The sequence below is a fragment of the Phycodurus eques genome, chromosome 22 (assembly GCF_024500275.1).
Source record: "Phycodurus eques isolate BA_2022a chromosome 22, UOR_Pequ_1.1, whole genome shotgun sequence".
Lineage (NCBI taxonomy): Eukaryota > Metazoa > Chordata > Actinopteri > Syngnathiformes > Syngnathidae > Phycodurus > Phycodurus eques.
In genome coordinates, this window is record NC_084546.1 from 5142176 (window position 1) to 5165718 (window position 23543).

The 23543-nt window shown below is 41.4% G+C and overlaps 2 protein-coding genes across 2 annotated transcripts in view; both read right to left on the reverse strand.

Moving 5' to 3' along the window:
- LOC133397211 (potassium voltage-gated channel subfamily C member 2-like) overlaps positions 1-14099 on the reverse strand; it is a 32450-nt gene extending 18351 nt beyond the window's left edge. The window contains 1 exon segment of the mRNA XM_061667827.1: positions 13341-14099. Within this exon segment, the coding sequence (XP_061523811.1) occupies positions 13341-13898 (558 nt within the window). The 5' untranslated portion in view covers positions 13899-14099.
- A 4381-nt stretch (positions 14100-18480) lies between these two features.
- ccdc107 (coiled-coil domain containing 107) lies at positions 18481-23317 on the reverse strand. Its single transcript, XM_061667828.1, has 6 exons — positions 23018-23317; positions 22334-22539; positions 22074-22143; positions 21871-21961; positions 21233-21336; positions 18481-19719 (listed from the first exon to the last, which is right to left on the reverse strand). Exons 1-6 carry the CDS (start codon positions 23151-23153, stop codon positions 19394-19396), a joined length of 933 nt encoding a protein of 310 aa, XP_061523812.1. The 5' UTR covers positions 23154-23317; the 3' UTR covers positions 18481-19393.
- Between the last annotated feature and the right edge of the window lie 226 nt (positions 23318-23543).

Here is a 23543-nt window from a genome sequence, read left to right on the forward strand (position 1 = left end):
CAAATTCCTAGATGGAGTGGCTGGTTGGGAACAGGGTTTGAATATTTTCTGAAAGGGAAGTTGAGAGAATAAGTCACCCCATCAACCGAAGGATTCTAGCAAAATAACACATAAACAAAAGAGGACCTTAAACCAAATGAAAACTAAAATTGCTCGTCACTACAAAAGGGGTGAGATAAAATGCTGGGACCGAGATGTCAAGTGAAACAAGTCCTCACTTTCTATGACCAGACGACTATTCTGCCGGCCAAAACCTGAATGGTCATTTGAACAATTTGTGATGGCCTTGTCGCTGTCTGGCGACAGTATCCGCATGGGTGTGATCGCTGAAAGAAAAATGACTTGGATATAGGCACCGCTCGATCAATCAAGTGGCCTTGTTTTCTATTTTATCTATAATGTACTTTTTCAACGTTTTAGGCAAAAAACGCATTTTTAAAGCGGAGGAAGTCTTTACAAATTCGGGTGTTTGAAGCTGGTTTATTTGTTGCAATGAGTGTCAGTTCTGAAAAGAAAAACTGATGTAGTGTGTCACTATAAATAAACTCTGGGGAAAATAGGCAACAAGTATGTAAATACTGTGTCATTTTGTTTTCGATAAATTAATATACATACACTTGAGTAACCTAATTTATCACAACCCATAAACAACTTCATCAATCAGAGAGTGAAAGGATGAAGAAACATTAGTGATGGTGAACAACCGCGAGGCTAATATTCAGCAGATCGTGATAACGTTTCCACGGTCGCTGAGCAGGACAGAGGCACCTTTTTGCAGCAACAGTTGAGCATCTACAGTATATTCTGTCAACGTCATCCCGCGATCAATGAGTGCTGTACGACCGCCTGCTACAGGAAGTGCATTAGCACGGCGGTGTGATGGCGGGAGTGGAGAGCAAAAGCTGCCCAGATGGCGTCAAGGCAGGGCACCGCCAGTGTTAACAACCTCCTGCCGTCTGGCAGTCGAAGATCAAAAGCAGGAGCGGAGACGGTTTCCGTCATAACTACTCTGACAGAAATGGTCTTCTCGATTTCCACACGTACGCATGCATTTTTTTTAACCTTTACACACTGCATGGTCGCAAATGTGGTGGGAATGCAGACAGTTCTTGATACTGTTTCCAACTACCCCGTGAACAGTGTCCCAAAAAAAAAACAAATAGAAGTGCATGATTTGTTTCGAGATTGCCCTCGCAACCCTTCAAAGATCAACCGGCGCAAGTTTTGGACCAATGTGGTGGTAGACACTGGTCAAACTTTGGAGCACCTGTAGAAAAGAATGATATTTTAAAAGATGTTCATTTTTGCGTATTGTGGGTCACTTCTGGAAAATTCATCAAACTTTAGGCAGAAAGAATGACATTTAGGACATTTTTTTTTTTTTTGCTGTCAAAAATGAGTCAAACCCGAACAGCATGTAAGGGTTAAACATCGCCTTCACTTGAGGAAATGGAAATCAAGCTTCTCAACCGGTTGAAGAAGTGGCAAGAGTTAAACCAAGAAAGATAAAGATGAAGCACCTCTTCTTTGCCAATGACCACTTATGTACGCCTCTAACGTGAGCTGCGGTTTGAGGCGGAGAAAAAAAACATAATTGCCCGCGTCTGACGAGAGCGGGTAAATGAGGGTGCTTCAGAGGAGAGGGTTATATTTACGTGCCGGCTTGCGAGTGTGACCACAGACACCACAACATTTAAATGTGACATTTTTTCCACTAACGTACAGTAATACAGGCTGCATAAATAGTGGAAATGTGAAATTGACATCAAATTGCTGCCCAGAGTGCGTAGTAGCTTATTTTAAAAAGATGGTGGTAAAAGTGCTGATTCAACTCCTGAACTAAAGTAAAAGTTCAGACGGAAATGTACTTGTAGTAAAAAAAAAAAAAAAAAAGGATTTTTAGATATAATACCCATATAAATCATTTCAAAATTTCTTTGCACAACATTTTTTTTCAAATAGGTTACAAACCGAATGTCGGTTTTGTTTTTTTCTAAACCAAGCGATAGCTAGTATTATTATGCTATCAAATATTGTAAGCAGATTTAACAACAACAAAAAAATGCTCAATTTGCTATTGATCACAACGTAAAAAATCCTACCGCCGGTGACTTAAACCGTCTCTACGTCTTTTTTACGTTGTGTCGTCCATTCACTCTGCGCCCGCATCGGTAGGCATCCGATTCATATTGATTTGTTTCGACATTCTGATCTGAGGATATCTGATTCCATGTTTTAGTTTCTCTTTATAATGACATGATGCATTTGTTAGCCTTATAGCATAGTTGCTTAAGTCATATTTAAAGGTTATCAGAAAACTTGGTAAAAAGATTTTTTTTTTTTTTTTTTTTTTTAGCAAGTACATTGGTATTTTTGATGGATTCGTCAACAGTATGTTAAAAAGGACAAAGGCAATTATGAGATTAGGCTAACGATATCTGAACTGTGCCACTAAAAATATCGGAATTGCATTATTTGAACCAAATAGTCCCCAGCTCAATCTCAAAAAGGAACAGAGGTATAAAAAAATTGATGGCGGGTACTAAATCTGTCCATTAACAGTTTGTGGAGGGTTTTGCATTCTTTTCAAAACAGATTTATTTCTTGCTACCAGAGAAAAATGTTTTTCATTTTATAACGTCGCCAAAGATGTTTGGATTTTTTTCCAAATAATAAGACGTGAGTGGTGGTTAAGAAGTCAGGGTTTCAGATAAATGGCTGGCTCATGTGAAGAAAAAAACTTGCAATCACGTTCTTTACTCGAAGATTTCTCACGAAAATCCGCTCAGCTGGTAAAATGTTTGGTGCTACAATTCTTGATTTCGACAAAAGCATGTCACAGACTGTCAATTCGACACATAAGAACTGTTTTACATTGTGAACAAAATGCTTATATCTCTTCAGCAAGACCTACAATCTCTCCAACCTTCTTTAGGACACTGACAAATAAAGCAGGACACAGGGTGAAGATGATAGGTAGCAGGAAGCAAAAGAAACCAAAACAAAAAACTGCAAAGTCATCGCGTGTCCTGAGGTATCACTTTCACCCCGATACTGAACTGGGACTGATTTGGAGGGAAACAATTTGACTTTGGCAGGAATACACTTTGTGCTTGCTGCAGCTAAAAATCCATCCTCGATCGCAGAGTTTCAGCCTTCTAGGGTGTCACTGTTAGTTCCCAAGGACACTAAGATATTTCGATGCCTGTTGATTAAAATGGACTTGTTGAACTGCATAACAGGAATAATACATTTTGTTCTTATTATACAACAGAATCTGTTCAGTACGATGTCATGTAGTCTCATTTGTTGGAAGTACGGTCAGTAATTTTCACTCATGTAGCTTGCTTGGATCAAGTTTAAGAGGCCATTTATAACATAGTGGTGCAATATTTGGACTTGAAACCCACATGATCACATTTATTTGTAATCCACATTGTATGTGTCAACACGCAAGTGAAATGAGCACTGCTGTAGAGTGGAAACCTATGTTCAAATTTGGTGAATGTCGTATTGTTTAACAAATTGATACTATTGGTCAGTCCCTATGTGGGTCTGTTAGTTTTATTAGTTATTAACAAATGTAAAGTGTTGAAAATCGTATTTCAAATCATCGTTCCCCATTGAAATGAACGTAAATGCCATTAATCCGGTCCAGCCCCGCCCCATTCTTTTTATATACATCATTAAATAGAATATAATTTTGTTCATCATGATTCATTCATAGTGGCTCCTTCGGTTGTGAGCTACTTGGCCACAGGGCCCGTATAATACGGTCATGCAGACACAAACGAAGAAGAGTTTCACAACTACTTTAAGTGACTCAGTTAGCTCCAGTACGATTGGTTGTTTTAGGATAAAGTATACATGCCTGTGTATTGTTATAGTGTGTGTCTATGTGGGTTGCGGCACAGTTTGTGTTCAACTATCCGTTGCTTGAAACAAGATAACATCGCTACCTAGATGGTATTCGTTAGCCTGCTAAGCTAAGCAGACTTTGGGCAAAGGTGGTTATAAGTACACGATGTGTACGTAATTGTCTTTGTTTTAGCAAGGCACCACCACTGTACGTACTTGCGTGTTACTGTAATTGCAGTGCACATTACTTTAAAATGGCCGCGACATTTCAGGTATGGGCCCTTTTAAGATTTTGCTTCGGGACATTGCAGCACGACTTCTTGTCTTCCCGGCCAACGCACACGATTTTCCCCGGGCGCTTCAGCTGCCCCCTGCTCCAGTGTGTTCCACTAACTTGTGTATGTGTTCACTGTGATGGGTAAAATGCAGAGAACAAATTTCCTGTACATGCATGCATGTTCATGACAATAAAAGGTGATTCTTCTTCTTCTTCTTCTTGTTACAGAGTGAGCGGAATCAGGCATGAACATCATCCTCTGCCCGGGAGTCTGATGAGCAGGTCTAGAGGGCCCTTCCGGTCACCAGAAGACCGAATCCGCTCGAGAATTACTAATAGGACTGCCTCTGCCGGGTCGCGCACACTGAACCATGAAAGAAACTTCAGAGAGACAAAAGTCTGCTGCGCCGCACTGCAGGGTCGGGGGTCATTTGGCTCACATGTGAAGCCAACAGAACAAGACGTGAATCATTTTTGTATTCCCACTGGTCCAACGTGAAGACTGACACTGACGCAAAAGCATCATCTTTTATCCATACGCCTTATTTTGGAGCGCATCTCGCAATGTTCCCAACTTCCCAAATGAAACCAGTCAAACCGCAGCCTCAATTCTGAACCCAGTTGAAGTTTACTGTCAAGCGAAACATAAAACTAAAAGAATTACGTGTATTTGTGACAAACCATATCCCTTTGAATGTCTGCTAGCTTGATGCCAACAAATAATGCAAACTGCCATAGGCGGGTTAACGAAACTAGCATGGATGTTGCGGTAGTTGTAACCCTTTAAGAAACGACACTTGAACACAAAATGTGCAGCAAGACATGTAGACAGAATATAAAACATTCAAAACGACTAACATTACGGCAGTCACTTAATTGTGATACTCTTCATTGTCTCTCTTTATGTCTGTATTATACTGCCCCCGCTGGCAAAGGCATGCACACCAGGAGGAGCACAATGTGGGGCTTGAACAGATTCACGGCATTTCCATTAACTTCAATGAGGAAATAAGAATCAATGATTACCACTATATAATTTCTGCTGTCGTGAGGGTATACGGGCACATGGAGGTCAGACACTAAGCCACATTTTCAAGAACTGTGTGTAAGTCGAATGCGGGTCAGTTTTATTTCGCGCGTGACTGAATCCACTCCTCAACTCTGAAATGCATACGACAAATTTTACTTTTGTGTGTGTGTCAATTGTATTGAAATGTGATTAACTGTGACTCCTTAATTACAAAGCGTCTCATGCATCAGTTTCCAATCCGCCTGTCTATTCTCAAACACTCTCAGACAGTTGATGACAAATGAGGTTTTCAGATCAAAGCTGTGGAGCAGCCGAGTGTCACCTGGGAGACAAATGTGCAATAAATGTGATCCCTTGCAAATAAATATGAGCGTGTTGTCAATGAACACCCTCACCCTCTGAGCTGCTGCGATCATTTTGTTCTCTTCTGTTAATCTTTTATTTTGTTTGTGTTCATTTTTTTTTCATTCTTCGTCACTATCGGTCCTACTGCCTAAAGGTCCAAGTTTTTTTTGTTGCAAATTTCTGTATTTTCTAAATCTTAACGTTACTTTAATGTCAAACTGTTCATATTACATCGTTTAGGATGGCTTTAGAAAACGTAACATGTAATTAATCAACAATGATGTAACTCACTGTCCTATTGACAGTCAAGTGTAAATATTTTGCCTCTATTGTGTGTTACTGTAGTAAGAAAACAGGTTTAAGGCAATTCTCCATTTCTACAATCTGTTTGTGGTACAGGAGCCCGCTGGGGGCAAGTCTCAGGAAACTCATATGAGCCTGACGGTGAGAATTTGCATTATCCCTTTAAAGGAAAGAGCCTCGGGGTTGTGCAAAACAACAACTTTCAGTCAATCCGTTGTCCTTGGGAAACATTCGGTCTTTCGGAACAAATATGATACGCATGAATTATTCAGCATTGGCTCTAAACATTTGCCTTATAGCTCATATGAATTTTAACACGGGGCTGGCGCATCACCGCTTCTGCCGGTGGTCCGAGACGAGGCGCACACCTTTCGCATCCATAAATGCATGATACATATGACGCGAACCCAACTCAAAGCACATCTTCTGTCTAATCCTGGAGCCATCAGGGGTTTGACCTGCAAAAAGTTCAAGACCCAACACCTGCTTCATGCTAAAATAATGTTGGCTTATTTTTGCAGACTGAGCAAATTTGATATTTTTTCTTTTTTTAAAGATTTTGCCTCTCAAGCCTCACAAAACTGTTTAGCGGAACAAAGAGGAGTGCATTCATTTACAAACAAATGCAAGTCATGCCGACCATTGACCAAAGGGTTGTGTCATAATTTAGCTCTTTAATACCTTCATGAATAATTGATCTGATCTTCTAACAATTGTATATTTATTTCAAATGCAGACACACGGGCACCCAAACTAAACGAAACCGTGCTGAGTGTAATAATGGACTGCCCCGTTTTTGTCAAAATTGGAACTAAACCTTGATTTGGACCAGTAGTCATCTGAAAGATATGCCTTTTATCTAAAATAGTCCAAATGCAGCTCGCCTACTCGAGGTCTCAGTGGCTCAATTTGCTCTTCTCCACTTAAAGACGTTTAAAAACGCTCACGGAAACGGACGTCGTCAGACTAACTTCTCGTGGATGCCGGATCTGGTGCATGACTTGTGGCGCCAAATAATTGAAAAGTCCCTTTGCAAGTGAGTGAGCAAGTTCTTCATTTTGCATTTGAGAGTGTGTGACGAGGGGGGGGGGGGGGGGGGGGGGGTGAAGAGATGAGGACAACAGACAAGACAGGGAGTGAAAAGCCCGATGGGATGCCGGATTTAGCCGGCAACTGTGAAGGAAAAACTCCATTCATGCATACTTGATCGAGTCGCCTTAATTAACTGTCCAACAGGCCTCTGTCTCTTTTCTTATTCTGTCTGCAAACATATTTCTGCAATTTCATCGTTGCTGGTCACTGATGTGCCCTATATTATCATATGATTCACCCAGGAACCAATGAAGAAGAAATAAGAGGATGTTACGGATGTTTGCTTACCAAATTCATTTTTTTTTTTTTTCATATCCTGGTTAAACATCCAGTGGTGTCAATGTAATTAACTGGGGGGGAGAGCATAATTAATAAACAAAGCAGTGCAACATTGGTCTAAGTCCAAATCTGTCAAAGTTTCACACATTTAAAAAAAGATGACAATTAATATTCACTTGTATTAACATGAAGATGTACCGGCACCCTAGCTAAAAGAAACAAATAAAGAAAAAGTGCTGAGTGCAATATTGGACTGTACTTGTATGTCATAACTGAAGCAAAACCTTAGAGTATGACCTCAGGGGCATTCAACTTTAGTGGATCTGGCTGTACTTTATTGCCAATTTATCTCAAATGATAGCGACATTATCAACATTACAGATTGTCTGTTTTTTTTTTTTTTTAATGTTGGTTTCTGCTTACCATTTTGTCCATATAAAAACTCAGCTGTCACGCATATCGAAGGGCACCGACGAGGAAGAAAACATTCCAGTAGCATCAACAGTGACTAATAAACCCAAATAGCACGACGTTAGCGTCAGTGTGTTGACTCCTAAGCAACAACAAACCTCCCGTTCCCGTGATAGACTGCTCGAATACGCCAAGCTGTTACAGTTAACAGCACCGGCACGCCGTCGTGATTGGCGGGACGGCTTAACATGACTGACAGCGGCTCCAAACAGGCCCAGCAGCGTGCCGTCGGCGCCCACGCTCGGACAGACGCTTGCCCCGCCTTCCTAGGTCCGCTGCTGTATACGCGTCGGCCTATATTAGCCGCCTCGACGGGGTTCGACAGGGTTTTCCGAATGAGGCAGTGCCCTCAAACACCTGTGGTCCTGCTCAAAGGTAACATCAGGGGTCTCCAACTGTTTGTTTCTGTGAGCTACTTTTACACGACAGATTTGTTAAAATTCTTCATTTCCGTCGCGAGAATGAATATGCTTGTTTTTCATGTAACACAATTAAAAATGTGCATTATTGCCACCATCTTCTGGCATCTCTAAGTTATTGCAACCCTCTTTCAGCGGGGCTTCAACTATTTGCAAATTTTCACTGTTCGTGGCTGGCCATTTATATTGTGTAACATTTCTTAGATCCATCAATAATTTAGAAAAATACATTGCATACACCTGCATATTTAGGCTGGTATGCTAGCTAACACTATTGAGGGGCCTGGTGAAGGCGGTTCGTTTGTTTTAAATAATTTTAACTACTGAATGCCATCGTCGATGTACCATGGGTTCATAATTGTGTGCATGCTAGATGCATGGCGTTGGTGCTTTACGATCCTGTCTGTGTTAAGTGTTTCGCCACCATCTTGTGACATCTATAGAGGCCATTAGAAATGCCTTTTTTTTTCAGGGGGTGCTTCAGTTAGTCCCAGATTTTCACTATTTGGGGCTGAGCTCGATCACAATACCCCGCAAATTGCGGGCATTCACTGTACAGGACTCATATTGCGTAAAATAACTAAGATTAACTCATCAAAAGGGTGACTCTCACAAATATGTCAACCGATCTTATTTTTTATGCTCCCAGAATCATGATTGCTGGCTCTTTATTGATCCCGTTCGGTGAAGGGCTTTTTTGTGCTTGGTCAGGATGTGCGCCACTATAACTGACGCTTCCGTTGATGCGGTGGCCTTCTTTGTCGGTTTAATAAACAGAGACTGTTGTTTTTGGAGAGTACTTTGCATTACCCCCCCTCCACCCCCACCTCCCTCCTCTTACCAGAATACGTTGCTGTGAACTTCGTGGAAATTCACATTTCACATTGCGTCTTTTACCGACAGATCAGACGCACACATTTGTCCCATTCCTAGTACTGACTTTTTGGACAATTTTAGTTGAGTAAATAATTCAACGAACCCCATCGAACACTTTTGGAATGAATTAAACCACAATTCTACAAAGTCTTCGCAGAGACTTTCACTTCTTAGGTGTCCCAGTGAGTTTGTCCTCATATTTGATCTCAAAAACAAAATCTTTTAATGTTCAACCTCCTATTACCTGTTAAAATTATTCAATTATGAGTTGAATAACTTAAAGAGCAACCAGTTTCTTAGGAACCCCAATCCTAATTGAACTACTGAACTTTATTTGGGGTTAATCAGAGGCACTTTAAATGATGGCAGTTGTGTACTGATCCCAATTAACATGAATTTGAATGTGAACACAACCTTGTTTAAATGAGGGTGTGCACACTAATGTATCCTAATTAATTCAGTTTATTTTTGAAGAGTTTTTTTTTTTCAATTGAGTTGTACATGTTCTAAGTTACATTCATGGGAGATTGTTTTTTTGTTTATGATTTATCTTGCTCCCATTTCTTTATCTCACAAAAACCTGCGAACAGGGGTGTGTCGACTTTTCAAAGCCACTGTAGTTGAGAAATGGTTTCATCGCTGGAGGGGCAGCAGATACCTGTGATTTGGATTGGATGGCATATAGATCGAGTTCACCTCGTACCGAATCAAATGTAGCGACCAGCTACGACGGAAACGGTCTGTCAAGTTACCGGTAGCAAGCGAGCAACATGTTGGCGCCACCTACAGCAGGTAACACGATGCAAAGACGCCAAAATACCCGTCACTTTTATCGGCGTCAACGATGCATGCACACGTGGTTTGAATGAGTCACGCTCCAACGCGCTTCATTTTCAACGCATCAGCGCCTGGAAACTAACAAGCTGGCACGCCAAGGGGTAACCGAGCAATAAGGGGGTTCACGGTCTAGCAGGTTTCGGAAATCAATGTGTTTCATAGAGCAGACGGATCCCGGTGAAAACAGGCCGTGGTGATGAGCAATGATGTTGCCATGACAACGCGGAGGCTGAGCGTGCAGCCCGGCCTCGGTGTCTTCAGGCGTGCGGCGGGCGGCGCCCAGACAGGTTGGATTTGTAACCTCTTAAGTGGCAGAAAGCAAGCGTCGGTCTCAGATGAGATCGTAGACGGGGATAGGAAACGTAAATGTTGGGGGGGGCGTGGGTGAGTGCGAGTCAAAGGGAAAGGGGGGCAGGGGTGGTACTACAGTACAGGCAGTAAAACATCTGCCTCGCGGTGCAGACGTAGAAAATGAAATCGATGGCGGTCGCAATTTGTCTTTCGTTTAGTTTGTTGCCATCACAATTCAGCCAGGGCCAACTACAGAAACATGAGAGGGACAAATCCACGAAATTAACACACAGGACATGAACACAAAAAAATCCCCACACACAACCATAAATTCACACGCAGTATTTTTACGAAAGAGTCTGAGGGAAACAGCGAATTTAAAAACAAAAACAAAACAAAAATCACAACATTACGAGGGGGAAAGTAGTCGCAATGTCGGAAGTCGAAAAAAGTTCGAATACCACAAGACAACAGGTTGGAAAGTTACGAGAAAAAAGACAAAGGTAACGTCGTACTGTTAGGGTATTGTGATCATAGTCGCTATATTAATTTAGTTATGTATGACTTTATTCTTCTTCATTTATGCAATCCGTAAAAAAATTACGACTTGATTCGATGAATATCAACACCTTATGTTCTTGCATTATTACCTGTAGAAGTTCATGCTCTAAATATTACATTATTCTTGTAATATTATTACGTTATGTGACCAAAATTACAGCTTCATTCTCATATCACGAGCGTAGTCAGAATTTTTTAGGTGAATATCAGAATTCCCACACCACCGTAAATGCAACAGTCTCATATTAGTAAGACATTATTCTTGTAAAATGATTACTTTTTTCTACTAAAAGTATGTAATCTGTATAATTTATTCTCTTAAGAATTACAACTTTATTCTTGTAATATTCTGAGCCCAAACTTGTAATTTTGACAATATCAAAATTTCCATACAAATAGCTCGTGATAGTTTGACTTTATTCTTGTAAAAAAGTAATCGGTAAAATTTATTATCGTAAGAATTCTGACATAATTCTATTGATACTTAAATGTGAGTTTGTTACGATGAGAATGTTATGACTTTATTCATCAAATATAGTACTATATTTTTATGTATTTTTGTAATATTACAAGTATGTAAAAATGTCAACTTTATTTTCATAGAATTCAGAATTTATCCTGTAATTACAACTTCATTCTGTATTCTCATAATGTGTCTTTTTTTATTTATGTTTTCTCTCTCTCAGCGTGGCCCTAACACTCTTGCAATTTTTGTAATTTTTTTTTTTTTTTTTACAGAAAAAAAACAAACAAACAAACATTAAAACAGATATTCTCCCATGTTTCGGTCACACTGCATGCAGATTCAAGAGGGCTGTGTGTGAGAGGGAAGCGAGAACATGATGGCTACAACAATAGAAAGAGCGTGGGGAGCCCACAGAAACACGACTGCTGGCACGAGCACTTGCAAGCAAGTCCATTAAAGGGACAGTCTTGTGCTTTTGGGGTTTGGGCTCGCCTGGAAACGGGAGGAAAAAAAAAAAAAAAAAAAAAAAAACATAAAGTACCTTTCGGTCATCGGAAAACAACAATGTAAACACACCCCCCAAAAATATATTGACCCCAACCGCCTGTGTTATGTGCATCATCGCCTGATACAGCTTTTGTTTGCACAAGTGCAGAATTGTCAAGGTGAGTTCATTGTTTTGCCAAAAGAGGAAGTGGAGTCCATCTGCAAAGCTGCTCCGATTTCATCCAACTGGACGAGTATCTTAGCAACACATATGTAGGCAGCGGAGGTTTGTCACCTATTGTCCTGGATGGAACTTCTGCGGAAATAATAAGTGAATTTTCGGATTCATCATCGCTCTGGCGCTTGGATCACTCACAATCAAGGCAGGTTGTCAAAATCTCATTATTTACATTGCAACCATATTCCGAGATAGAAAATATTATATAAAGTAGCACAAAATTGAGCGTTGGGTCACCTTGAACGTGACACAAAGCCCACCGCCAACAAGTGTGCGCGTGTGACTATGAATACGTGACGAAAACACAAGCGCAATATCCGTTTAGGCAGCAGTTGTTGTTTTTTTTTGGTTCATTAGACAAAAAACAACTGACTGACACAATGATTTACACAATCTACTGAAATAATAAAATCCATTGAAAAAAAAAAAAAAATGTCCCCTTCTCGTAATACATTTATATGATCACCAATGGCAGTTTCTGGCATGTGCATTACGTGGGGCCGCACAGGGGTGCGTTGCTGGGTGGGCGCCAACATGTCGCAGAATCGAATTTGAAAAAATAATATTCAAAAATACACGACATTTCAAGTTATCTTCTTGAAATGTGCTACATCGCGGCTAACGTTAAATCTCAGAGAACGCAGTACATTTGAATTGAACCGCTGAAGTGCTTTTTGTTTTAAATGGATTTTTCTATTATTTATTGATATTTCTGTTGACATACATTTGGCGAGCAATACGAAGAAAGCTTCAGCACTCTCAACAAGCTGACATTCGCGAATTCCTAATGGAGTGTTACCATAACACGAAATGTTATTGGTTTGAAATTGTATTTTTTGTACTGTGCAAACAATGAAATATCAAAAAGCGGTGCTGAACTTATCTGTTGAGCAAACACGTTGCTTCTGAATCCTCAGCCGCTTGAGGTCGCTCTGCTTTTGTTTGTTCGTCTCAGACCCCTATTTCTTGCTTTCCGGGGTGGATATTACGCCACAGCGACTGACATCTCGTCGTTCACGCCTTCTGTCTCGGATTGGTTGTTTTTCCTCTGACGCTGTGTTTTCTTAAAAAATCTAATAAAGGGTGTAGGATGGGACCAGAGAGGGCTGATTTTTTTTTTTTTTTTTTAACTAAAGTTCTACTGTCAGGCCAGACAAAGTTGACAAAAAGTTTTTTTAATTATTATTATTATTCTTTTTTTAATGGGCAAAGTCCCCACAAGTACACATTTTTCATTTTCGTTATATATAAGCACAGTGCTATGTGACATAGTCTTACAATAAAATGTAATATATTTTTGCCTTTTTGATGAACACGTAGGTTTACTACACGACAGACTTTTTTTATGATGGTCATGGAGGTACTTGGAGAGCAAAGTATTTTTTTTTGTGTGTGTGGGGTGGGGTGGGGGGGGGGGGGGGTGGTTGGGTGTAAAAAGTTTGAGAAGCACTGTTCTCATCATCATAAGGTGCTTTCGGGTGAGCCGACCAGAATTCTCCGCGCGTCCTTACCCTGGCCGCCCTGGAGGAGTAAGGGTCCTCGAACAGATTCCAGACGACCGGCTGCCACTTCCTCCACAGGCCGCCACTCCCATCCGCGGCCGCGTCCTCGATGCCGAGCCTCTTGCCCACGTCGTCGTCCTCCTGCTCCCCGTTGTCCACGTTGAGCTCGAACACGTCCAGCGCCTCCTCGGCGTCCCGGTGCTGCCGGTACGTCATCCAGCAGCAGGGCTCCACGTCCGTCTCGTCGATGCCCCAAAAGGAGAGCTCCTCCTCGAACAGCGGTCCGCACACATCCGCCGGGCAGTGGAGCTTGCCGGTGCGGTAGTAGTTGAGCACGTAGGCGAAGACGCCCGGGTGGCGGTCGAAGAAGTACTCGTTGGTCCGCGCGTTGTACTCGATGAAGCCGGGGACTTGTTGCAGCTGATCCAGCACCGAGCCGATGTCAGAGTCGGAGGCGAGCAGGGCCAGGCGCGTCCCCGGCAGCGTCTTCAGGGTGCTCTTGTACGTCTCGTGCCTGGTGCCCCCGACGTTGAGGATTATCCTCTCGTTGTCGTCAAACTTGCCCATCGCTCCGGATCAGACATGACTCGATGGAGACGCGGCGGGTGGAAGTTGAGCGAGGCAGCGCGCGCGCGGTCCGCGGTCCTGATGCCGGTCAGCGAAAAAGCTCCAGCGGGCTCGCTTCGGTCGCCGATCGGACGCGCTCGACGCCCCTGCGGGTCTTTCGGGAAGCCAAACGCGCGGTGCCCATTGTTGTGGCGCTGTGCGAGACGACGCACGGTGGCGCTTACGAGCGTCGAGCTCCTCCGCCCCGGCCCACCTCCAGGACGCAGACGCGCGTCAGCGTCACGCTCGCTCCCCCCCCCCCCCCAAAAAAAATAAGAACGCACATATATCACGCTGGTATTTTGGATTTCCATCGCTCAAAAACATGACCCATCCGTCACTGCGCTTTCCCTTGAAAATCAACACTGAGATCATGTGCTTGCAAAAGTGTGCACACCCTCTCATTACTGGGATGTGGCTGCGTTCACTGCAAATCTGCCACTATTTAAAGTGTCCGCGATTGAACCAAAATAAAGTTCACTGCGTGCTCTGGTAGGCTTTCCCTGCCCCTTTTGGGGGCGGGGGGGCTTTCTAGCAGAAGCAGGTTTTATGCTAACACCGACCTGTACTTGGAACTGTTCATAATTCCTTCCGCCTTGAGTTAGAACTGAAGAAAAACAGCTCCAAACTGAGATAGTGGTTGCACTAGTGTGCACACTCTCTTATAACTGAGGACACATATTGTCCATACCAGAAACTGCCACAAACTGGGGATTTGGCCGTGTTCAGTTCATGATATTCAAACTCATATTCAATGGAAGTCAGCACACAACTGCCACCGTTTAAAGTGCCTCGAACCCCAAATAAAGTTCAGCTGTTCTAGGAGACAACTGACTTTAGAATTAGAAACGGCTTATTTCGTCATGGCATAAACATTATCGTGCGTGATTGAAGGATTCAGTGGTTGAATCTCATTCAACTGAACGGAGCTTATAATTGGAAGCTGGTTCTTGATTGCGCGCTGGCATTTTAGAGTTACAGCGTGGAGAAGAAGAAAAAAAAAAGATGAGTCATCCCTCCGCCGCGCATCTCTGTTGCTCTCCTGTTGAATTTCGCATCGAAGGAAACAGACAGAAACTGAGGGAAATAAAGCTGCTCTCTTTACTTGTAATCTCGATGTCTATTTCATTAGACATACAGTATTTTAACATGATATTTGATGTAAAGAAATTAGAATGGGAAGTGTGGACCTAAATATGACATTTTACCATTTAGGAATTACAGCTATTTTCTGCAGAGTACCTCCATTTCTACAACAGAATTCTAAATGTCACCATCATTTGTAACGCGTTAGAGAACATCGTTTGCAGACAATGACTGTTTGAAGCCCATAGATATGAAAAAAAATTCGAATTGAAAACGTGCACTTCATATTGCGACTGTCTTCACTCCATTTTTGGTGATCGAGGAGGAGAGAGTGACATCTTGAGTAAGTTTGAGCACAACTCAATCAACAGAGAGCCAAAGCAGGAGGCTCGCCTTTAATTACGCGCCTCGTTATTCCCGAATGGACAGAACAGCCGCTTTGTGAAACGGCAGCCTCCGAGTAACCTAATTACTCATTACTTGTTGTGATTACATCTGTACGGAATGGAATTAATGGGGCTGGGATCGGAGTTAAGCAATCATGAGAGGCTGTTTTTTTTTTTTTTAATATATAATTCCAAGATGCTCTTATTTCTTATTCTTCCCTGCTTGGTATTGGTCTCTCTTTTATTTATTTTTTATCTTTTGCTACCAGTCAGTTTCTCGTTTTGTCGCTAGTATCGACATCGACTTTATTCAATTTGCTCGCGTCTGTTTTTTTTGTTTTTTTTTCCATTTCTGACCAAAGGGGTTATGAATGGAATATCACTGAAGCGGATGGTGTCATCACAATAAGATTTTTTATTTTATTTTTTAACCCTCACGGGTCAAAACAATCAGCGGTCCGATTGGATTGCTGTCACGATCCGTGCGTTCAAACAATCCCGACGGAAAATTGCTTTGAAAGGTCAAAGCGAGAGAAGAAAACAAAATCCCTAAAGTCCACAAAATGGAGACATATTCCACGACTGGATTGCAAAAGATGGCCGTGACCTCCAATGACTTTGTAGAAGCCCTTGGATTTGCCAGATGATTTTAAGGCCAATGTAACATTTGTGGGGAAGAAAAAAAGCAAAAAAAACCAATTTGTTTGTTTGTATTCTTCATTTTGAAGTGCTGCCACCCACTTCCATTTCAAGCGCGCCATTTGGTGACAATGCAAAATTGGGCTGCTCACTGATGTCCTAATGAGAGCATTCATCGCAGAGAATGAAGCTTGTGGGCCAAGATGGTCCCTGTCTGCTCTCACGCTTACAGGAAAAAGTAAAGAGCGTGCCTTCAGGGTGACCTTTCCTGAGACTCAACTGCAGTACTTGGAATCCAAAGTCCCTTCGGAGCAAATGTAATGTAATGTACTTTAAAATAGAACCCAGACTGAGTCTTTTTCCCACATCCTTGCCATCGCTCAGCTCTAAAAATAGAGGAGCCGGGTAGCTGATCCTTATCAGGGAATTGCAGGGTAAAATAACAACCTTTCTTCGGAAAGACGAGGTTCTCGGCCGGAGCAAAGAAGGAGGAGGCCGCGAGTCGTACTGAAGTCATCGAGTCTGAGCCTTCAACTTGCTGCGGCAGAAATCCAGCGAGTCCAGTCTCCGCTAACTTTCTGCAAGTCGAGTCATGACTTGGGTCATTTTAGTTCACCAATTAAAAGAAAACAATCGATTTGGGGGCAATCTGGCAATTATGTGAATGAAGTACTGTATCTTACGGTCAACGAAAAGGTCGAACGCAACAGAGCCAGTGAGAACTAGAGTGCGCTAATTCCATTTTCGTCTCTTTGCAGAAGAGTGGTTTAGGAGTACGAGCAGGTAGTATTCAAAAACGTGGTTAATATCCCACACAATCTCCAGTGCATGATTAGTAATCTTGCTGAATTTTGCATATTTACGTGGGGGAACTACAGAGCGAGAAGGCCTGTCAGACGGAGACGGGGGAACGTTCTGCCGTTTGAACTCCACCCAACTACACCGTCGCCACGATTTAGAACTGATGAAGCGTGATAGCGGCACTTTCAAAGGTCCGGCAACACAACCCTGCCGACTTTGAAGACATCCAAGGGTCCAAAAGGACACTTTAAAATACATATAAATACTTCACGAAGGCGGAAGAATGACATCATGATCAGGTTTAGTGGGCTAGAAATGCTTGCAAGTTAAGATTATACAGAAGAGAATACAGTACAATAAAAGATGTCAAAATATTGTGGAAGAAAGGCAAATGTGGTGGGAACCCAGACAGTTCTCAGGAATGTTTCAAGCTGCTACCACTGTTCCATAAATAGAAATACATGACTTGGACTCTGAAATTTCCCCATGACACGCGTATACATAACTTGGACTCTTTTACTGTTTCGAGATTGCCCTATGAACCTTAAAAAGACAAACATGTTTCGGTGGGAACCTTTCAAAATGTGGTGGGTACACAGACAGTTCAATTTCAGGGTGAAAAGAAAAAAAAAAAAAGACAGTGTATTTTTATTGCTGTCAAATGTTTAAAAATGGTTTTACATTTTGTGGCCGAGTCATCAGACCTTTCAAGCATGTCAACACTGCTGAGCATGTTTTGAACACTTTTAATCCTTCTCTCAAAAAAATACACATTTTCCTTCTAAACCCTCGAGAACGTCTCGAGCGTGATTAGTGAACGTCCATTCAAAAAGCACCTGGCACAATAATGCAAAGACTTTATCCTGCGAACAGCAGACCACTCGGAAGGAATTAGGCCAAAATCCCAGCGGAGGAACACTGAGCTGATTAAATGTTGCCTTCCTTAATTGAGAAGCTAATTTGCGACCAATCCCACAACTTGGTTTCCGTGCCGCAATGAGAGGAAGTCATTAATAAACGCTGTATATCTAATTAGGAGTTGTGATGAAGGCACTTGGTTTATTTCACCCGGCAGAACTTCTCTAATTAGGTCACATTTCGAAAGTATGCCGATAGGGTATGATGTGTGCTCGCTGAGTTCAATATTTCAAAATTCCCTTTACATGTAGAATAGAGTTATTAACTGAAACTCTATGAGGGAGGAAATATTTGTTCCTACATCATAAGGTCAGAGATTAATAATATCTTTGAGGCTTCATTTCTCGTTCCCTGTTATTGTAACGCCATCTACAGGACATAATGAGAACTTTCATCAATCTGACATTTCAAGGTAAGAGATGGATGTAAAAAGTTTCATTTCCATGGTACTATTTCATATTTTCTGCAATATTTCACTGCATTAAAAATAGAAAGCAATGAAACAACATACACAAAAATACTGTGAATCCAACGTCCCAACATTTTTGTATGTGTATTTCTTTAAAAAAAAGTTTTTTTTAAATTCCATGACACTTTTTTTTTAATATATATACCCATCAAATGACTTGCCTAAATGAAATATAAAAATGTGAACTTTACCAATAAATATGGCCAGAGCAAAAAAATAAAAATAAAAATAAATTGCACATCCGTCAATCTTTTATCCATTTATTTCTTTAGAAATGTGTTTTTGCCCACCACTTCCACAATTCACAAATATTGGGAGAAACTAAGGAGAATTTTGTTTAAAAAGACAATAAATGCAATGCAACGCATACAAAATCCAAACAAAATAAAAACAAGGACCATTTTTGTTTTCATATAATTCCAGGTAAGGGACAGTAACTGAATGACGCCAATTAAACTTTGGATGTATCAAACGATTATGAAGCACGAGGAAGGAGAACAGTGACAATATTAAAGATTAATTGTGAGTTCACACTTTTTTTTTTTTTTTTTAAAGATTATACCATGCTATAACATTTTGCAGGCAAGGAAGTCACAAAAACATGCAGCGAGACTTTTGACTTTTAAAACTTATTTGAAAGGACTTTAAAGTCACATAAGGAATACGCATTTTTTTTTTGGGGGGGGGGGGGGGGGGACTGTAATTACCTTTACTATGTCATTTAATCATTTACAAAACATATTTATATTATTTTAATTAAACATGACCAAAACTGTATGAAAATGCATCGGTTAAAATAAAAATAAAAATCGTATTAGCCATACTAGACACGTGGTTTTATAAACAATTCCAGTTCGATGAGATTTTAAAAACCCGATTAAATCCAAAATTAAAATTTTGCCTTAGTCAGTTCACTCCCAACTTTAAAAAGGCACGTCTAAATCTTTTTTTTTTTTTTTTTTTTCCCCCACATTGAATAACAGCTGCTGATGGAACAGAGGACAGACTGCACTCACATTATATCAGAAACAACTGGCCCTGTGCATTCAGTGATTGAACATTTTTTTTTTCTTGAGAGGGAGGGAGAGACAAGGACTTTGTGACTAATTTTCAGACAATAAATAATCCTATACAGTAAGCTACTGCCCGCAGTGAGTTCATTCCGGAACGTTGCGCCGCCTGAGGCCGCACGCCCGCCGCTCTTGGCCGCCATCCTCGTGGTTTGCGTCCTCGAGCGAAGGCCTGACATCAAACTCCTCGCATCCTTCCTCTTCCTCCGTTCGCTCCTCTTCGTCGGCCTCCTCGGCTTCCTCCTCGGCGTCGTCTGCGTTCCCTTCCGCCGTTTCCCCCTCCGATCTTTCCGGGAGAGGTTCCTTCATGTCGCCGCCTCCTGACTTTTCCGAGCTTTTGTCGGCGTGCGGCGAAGTCTCCCTGGCCCCCAGCGTTTCGATGAGGTGGTCCAGACTCTGCTCGAAGCAGGACTCTACAAGTCAGAAAGAGTAAACGGCAATGTTAAATCCAAATTGTTGATTGTCCAAAAAATATCTTAAAACGGTTGTGAAAGATGAAATGCAAATGTGCGCTTTAAAGATAAATACAACTCAGTTGTACTAAACAACACTTGATTTAAAAAGAATTCAAGCCACTGTAACATTGCACATTATAAAACTATGAGTAAAAAAGGATTTTACATATTTTAAATTCAAATTGTGGTCAATTCATTGTGATTAAACCGCTTATTAAATATGTTCTCATACAAAATTCAAACATGAAAATGAGTTAATATTCCATTATTAAAAGAAACTATTATTACGTCCACCTTTTAACTTTTACTTTCGCCAAAGGATTTGGCCCAGCTGACAGTTTTATAAACCAAACAGGGCCCTTGAGCACAAAAGATTGCCGCCAATATGTTTCTTTCAATTTTACCTTGACTTGCTGAAGTTCCACAATAGTTATGAATATGAAATTGTGAATTAAAAAATTATTTAAAAAAGAGGGCCAAATAAAACTACAGGATTTGCAATACACATACAGAGATAAGTGCACAGATTACGTTGGTTCACCATTTTAAGTACACTTATTTTTTTAGCCCAATGAAAATCAAAGTATCGTACAAGGGCTCTCGTGGTACGTAAAAAATAATAATTAAAAAAAATCAATTAATCAAACGTTCAAACAGTGCAACTGATACAAAAAAAAAAATCTAGGATCCAGCATAGTAAATTTGTTAAGTGCAGTTCAGTTGTATTTAACTTTCAAATACAATACATTTCCACGTAATCTTTTTTTTTTTTTTTTTTTTTTTTTTTTTTTTAAAACGCTTGTTGAAGTGCACTGCTGACACCAACGGTTTTGGCAAATCTATTTCCTGACAGAATAAGTAAGGAAGCACTCTCGTCTTGGCGGGTTTTTCTTACAAAAAAGAAAGAAAAGTCTTCGCAAAGAGAGGAAAAGGTCTTACGCGTTGTCACCCCTCGCTGAAGCTCAGACAAAAATCCCTTTCGTTATATCGCAGTGAGAGAGACAGAGAAAGAAAACAAAACAACTATCTTTGTCCAGCTGCACTCATCTTATCTTGATCGAATAGCAGCTAGTAGTCACAACATAGCTAGGAACATTTAGTACGCACAGTATGATCGGGAGAGCGCTCGTTCGTCGCAACATAACAATAAAGCCCGTGAAGGTTGTCTAAAACGAATCATATTTGTTATGTAAATTAAACATACACTTTCCAACCCCGTGCCATTTGTATTTCCGCAATACATTTGAATCGAATCGTTACTAAAGGGCACTTTGCCGCTTCTCTATACCAACACAGCGGCATCCAAGTCAATGTGCGAGTAAATTGTCCGCATTCCGTCTGGCAGAACCTTTCGCAAAGTGGTCGACGCCAACGACAGAGTAAAATGAGACGCAAAGTGTCGCAACGTGGACGCTCAAGTTTTTTTCCCCCCTTAACATGACACTTTAACAAGGTCTGGAGGCGCACTCACCGTTCAAAGGCGGACAGTCCATTCCTCTTTTTTTCATAAGGTAGCGGATGGTCTGGAGTTGGGTCAAGATCTCGTTCTTCTGCTCCTGGGCCACGGATTTGGCACTGATGACCGATGAGGAGAGATAAGTGTAGATTTGGCATCTTCTACAATTGTCGCCATGAAAAGCATTGTCGGAGTATAAATCCCGCCGGGCATCCTCCAACGATGAGCACTTATACAGAGAATCCCCGCCTAGTTGTTATTTTGGCCAATATGCTAATTTGGTTTGTTTGTGTTGTCTGCTGATAATTTGTTTATGTAACATGAGTCATGTTTGTGTACATGCGAGAAGCTTGATGGTTTCTCAATCTTTAAGTACCTTGTCACCATCTTATGGCATCTATACACAACTTGTGATGCCAAAGAGGAAAACAGTGATCAACATAAAACATTGGAAGTTGACTTTTATGGTTCCACAGTGCAAGAAAGGAAGGTGGTTTAAAAAAAACAACAACAAAAAAACATACTGTACTCAGGAAAACAATGGTTATTTTCATTTTCTGCAAATAAATACGCCAAATGACAATATTTGTAATGTAAAATGTTCATTTTGTTCTCAAACATATACCTATAAATAGCAAAATGGGACCACTCACCAGTTTGTGAGCGGGTCAAGCTGGATGAGAATGGAATTGAGCATCCTCTCTGTTTGCGCGAGCCTTTGTTCCAGTTCGCTCAACTGGTTCTCTGCAGGAAAAATAAACACACCCACACATTTCAATTACTTTCCGTAAACAAATATCAGAGTAAAACAAACACAAGGTATTCAAATGCAAATTCCAGCGTATGCAAAACACACCTGCTTCGGCCGATTTTTTGGCTCCTTTTGCAAATTTGTCCTTTTGTGCCTGGTCATCTGAAGACTTGATCTGTAGATGAAGACAAAAATATTAAGATCACATTTCCGCAAACGGGAGCCAGGATGTTTATTTACTGACGTGCAGATTAGGGGAAGCCTTTATTCGGACAATTTGTAATCTGAAACAGTATGACCAGTAAATCAATGTGGAAAGGTGAATTTCACTCATTTGGCGTTATCGGCGTTGAATTCGAGCCTACCTTCAGAAACTTGTACGCCGCAAACACCCCGACCCCAACGGCGTACAACGGCATGAGCGTGAACACGTAGCCCTTGCTGTTATTGTTGGATTTGAATTTGTCGGCCTTCAGCTCCTGCTCCATCAGCCTCTTCATCTGCTGCACGCTCTCGGCCGACTGATGTGAGCTGGGGGCGCCCGTGCTGACCGACGGACCTACTGCCGCACCTATATCGTTCGGTTCAATGCAGGGTGAACGGGAAATCAAGTTTTCATGCATCGTGGTGGATTGGCTGGCTGTATTTCAACCCTTACATACGTTTAGGTCAAATATGTCCAGTTTTGACGGACAAATACAAATAGCCCAAATGTCAAATTCAATCACCCTGAAATCGGATGACTTTTCCTAAAGTGATAGTGAAATGGTAACAGTGTGCAAGTTCAAGTGTGTATTTTTATAAGATAGGGAGAATTTGAAACAATCCCCAGAACTGTCTGTGTTCCCACCACATCGGCACTGTCTCTTCAGCTAGCAAAAAATACACTTTAAATAGATTATTCATCTATTTAATAATTCCAGATAAATCTGTAAATACGTTTATGGACAATTATGAGAATATTCTTGGCCTTTTATACTGATTTTAACAGTACGGTGGTCAACGAGCAGTACTGTCTAATGAGAATAATTAATCCGGAATGACGTCACCTTTCCTGGAGTAGCGAGGGTCGAGCCTCGTCTCCTTCGTCCCAGTGCCAACGCCGAACATCTTCGGGAGGACGACGAACGTGAACAGCACCGCCGTGAACGCCAGGGCGACTTGTTGTGATGTTGACAAGAGCATTCTCGACCCGCGAAGAAAACTAAACGGGCAAATAAGAGGCGCACAGACACAGACACACTCACACTCTACACACACACACACGCACGCGCGCGCGCCCAGTTGTGTGTGTACGTGTGGACAACGAGTCCGAAACTGGGCAAAGCACAAATAAAACCTCCTGCCAAATCAACACCACCACTTCCGCGAAGCGGCTTTTCAAAATTAAAGCTTTACCCGGACGTCTTGTATAAAATCGGATTTTACACCCAACATTGCGACGTTGAGAAACTACTTGTGACATAAATAGATGATTTTATCTGGAAGAAAGCAGTTTTACTACGTTTTGTGTGTTTACACAACTTCGTTTTCCTCATCTCGGCGTCACCTGGGGTTTATTTTGAAAAGCAGTAC

Excerpts from the sequence above, each read along its gene's own strand:
- ccdc107 (XM_061667828.1), bottom strand. The coding sequence starts at position 23,153 with ATGCTCTTGTCAACATCACAACAAGTCGCCCTGGCGTTCACGGCGGTG. Across the intron at positions 22,540-23,017 it reads CCCTCGCTACTCCAGGAAAG|GTGCGGCAGTAGGTCCGTCG; the intron begins GTGACGTCATTC and ends CGAACGATATAG. Across the intron at positions 19,720-21,232 it reads GGACTGTCCGCCTTTGAACG|AGTCCTGCTTCGAGCAGAGT; the intron begins GTGAGTGCGCCT and ends TCTGACTTGTAG.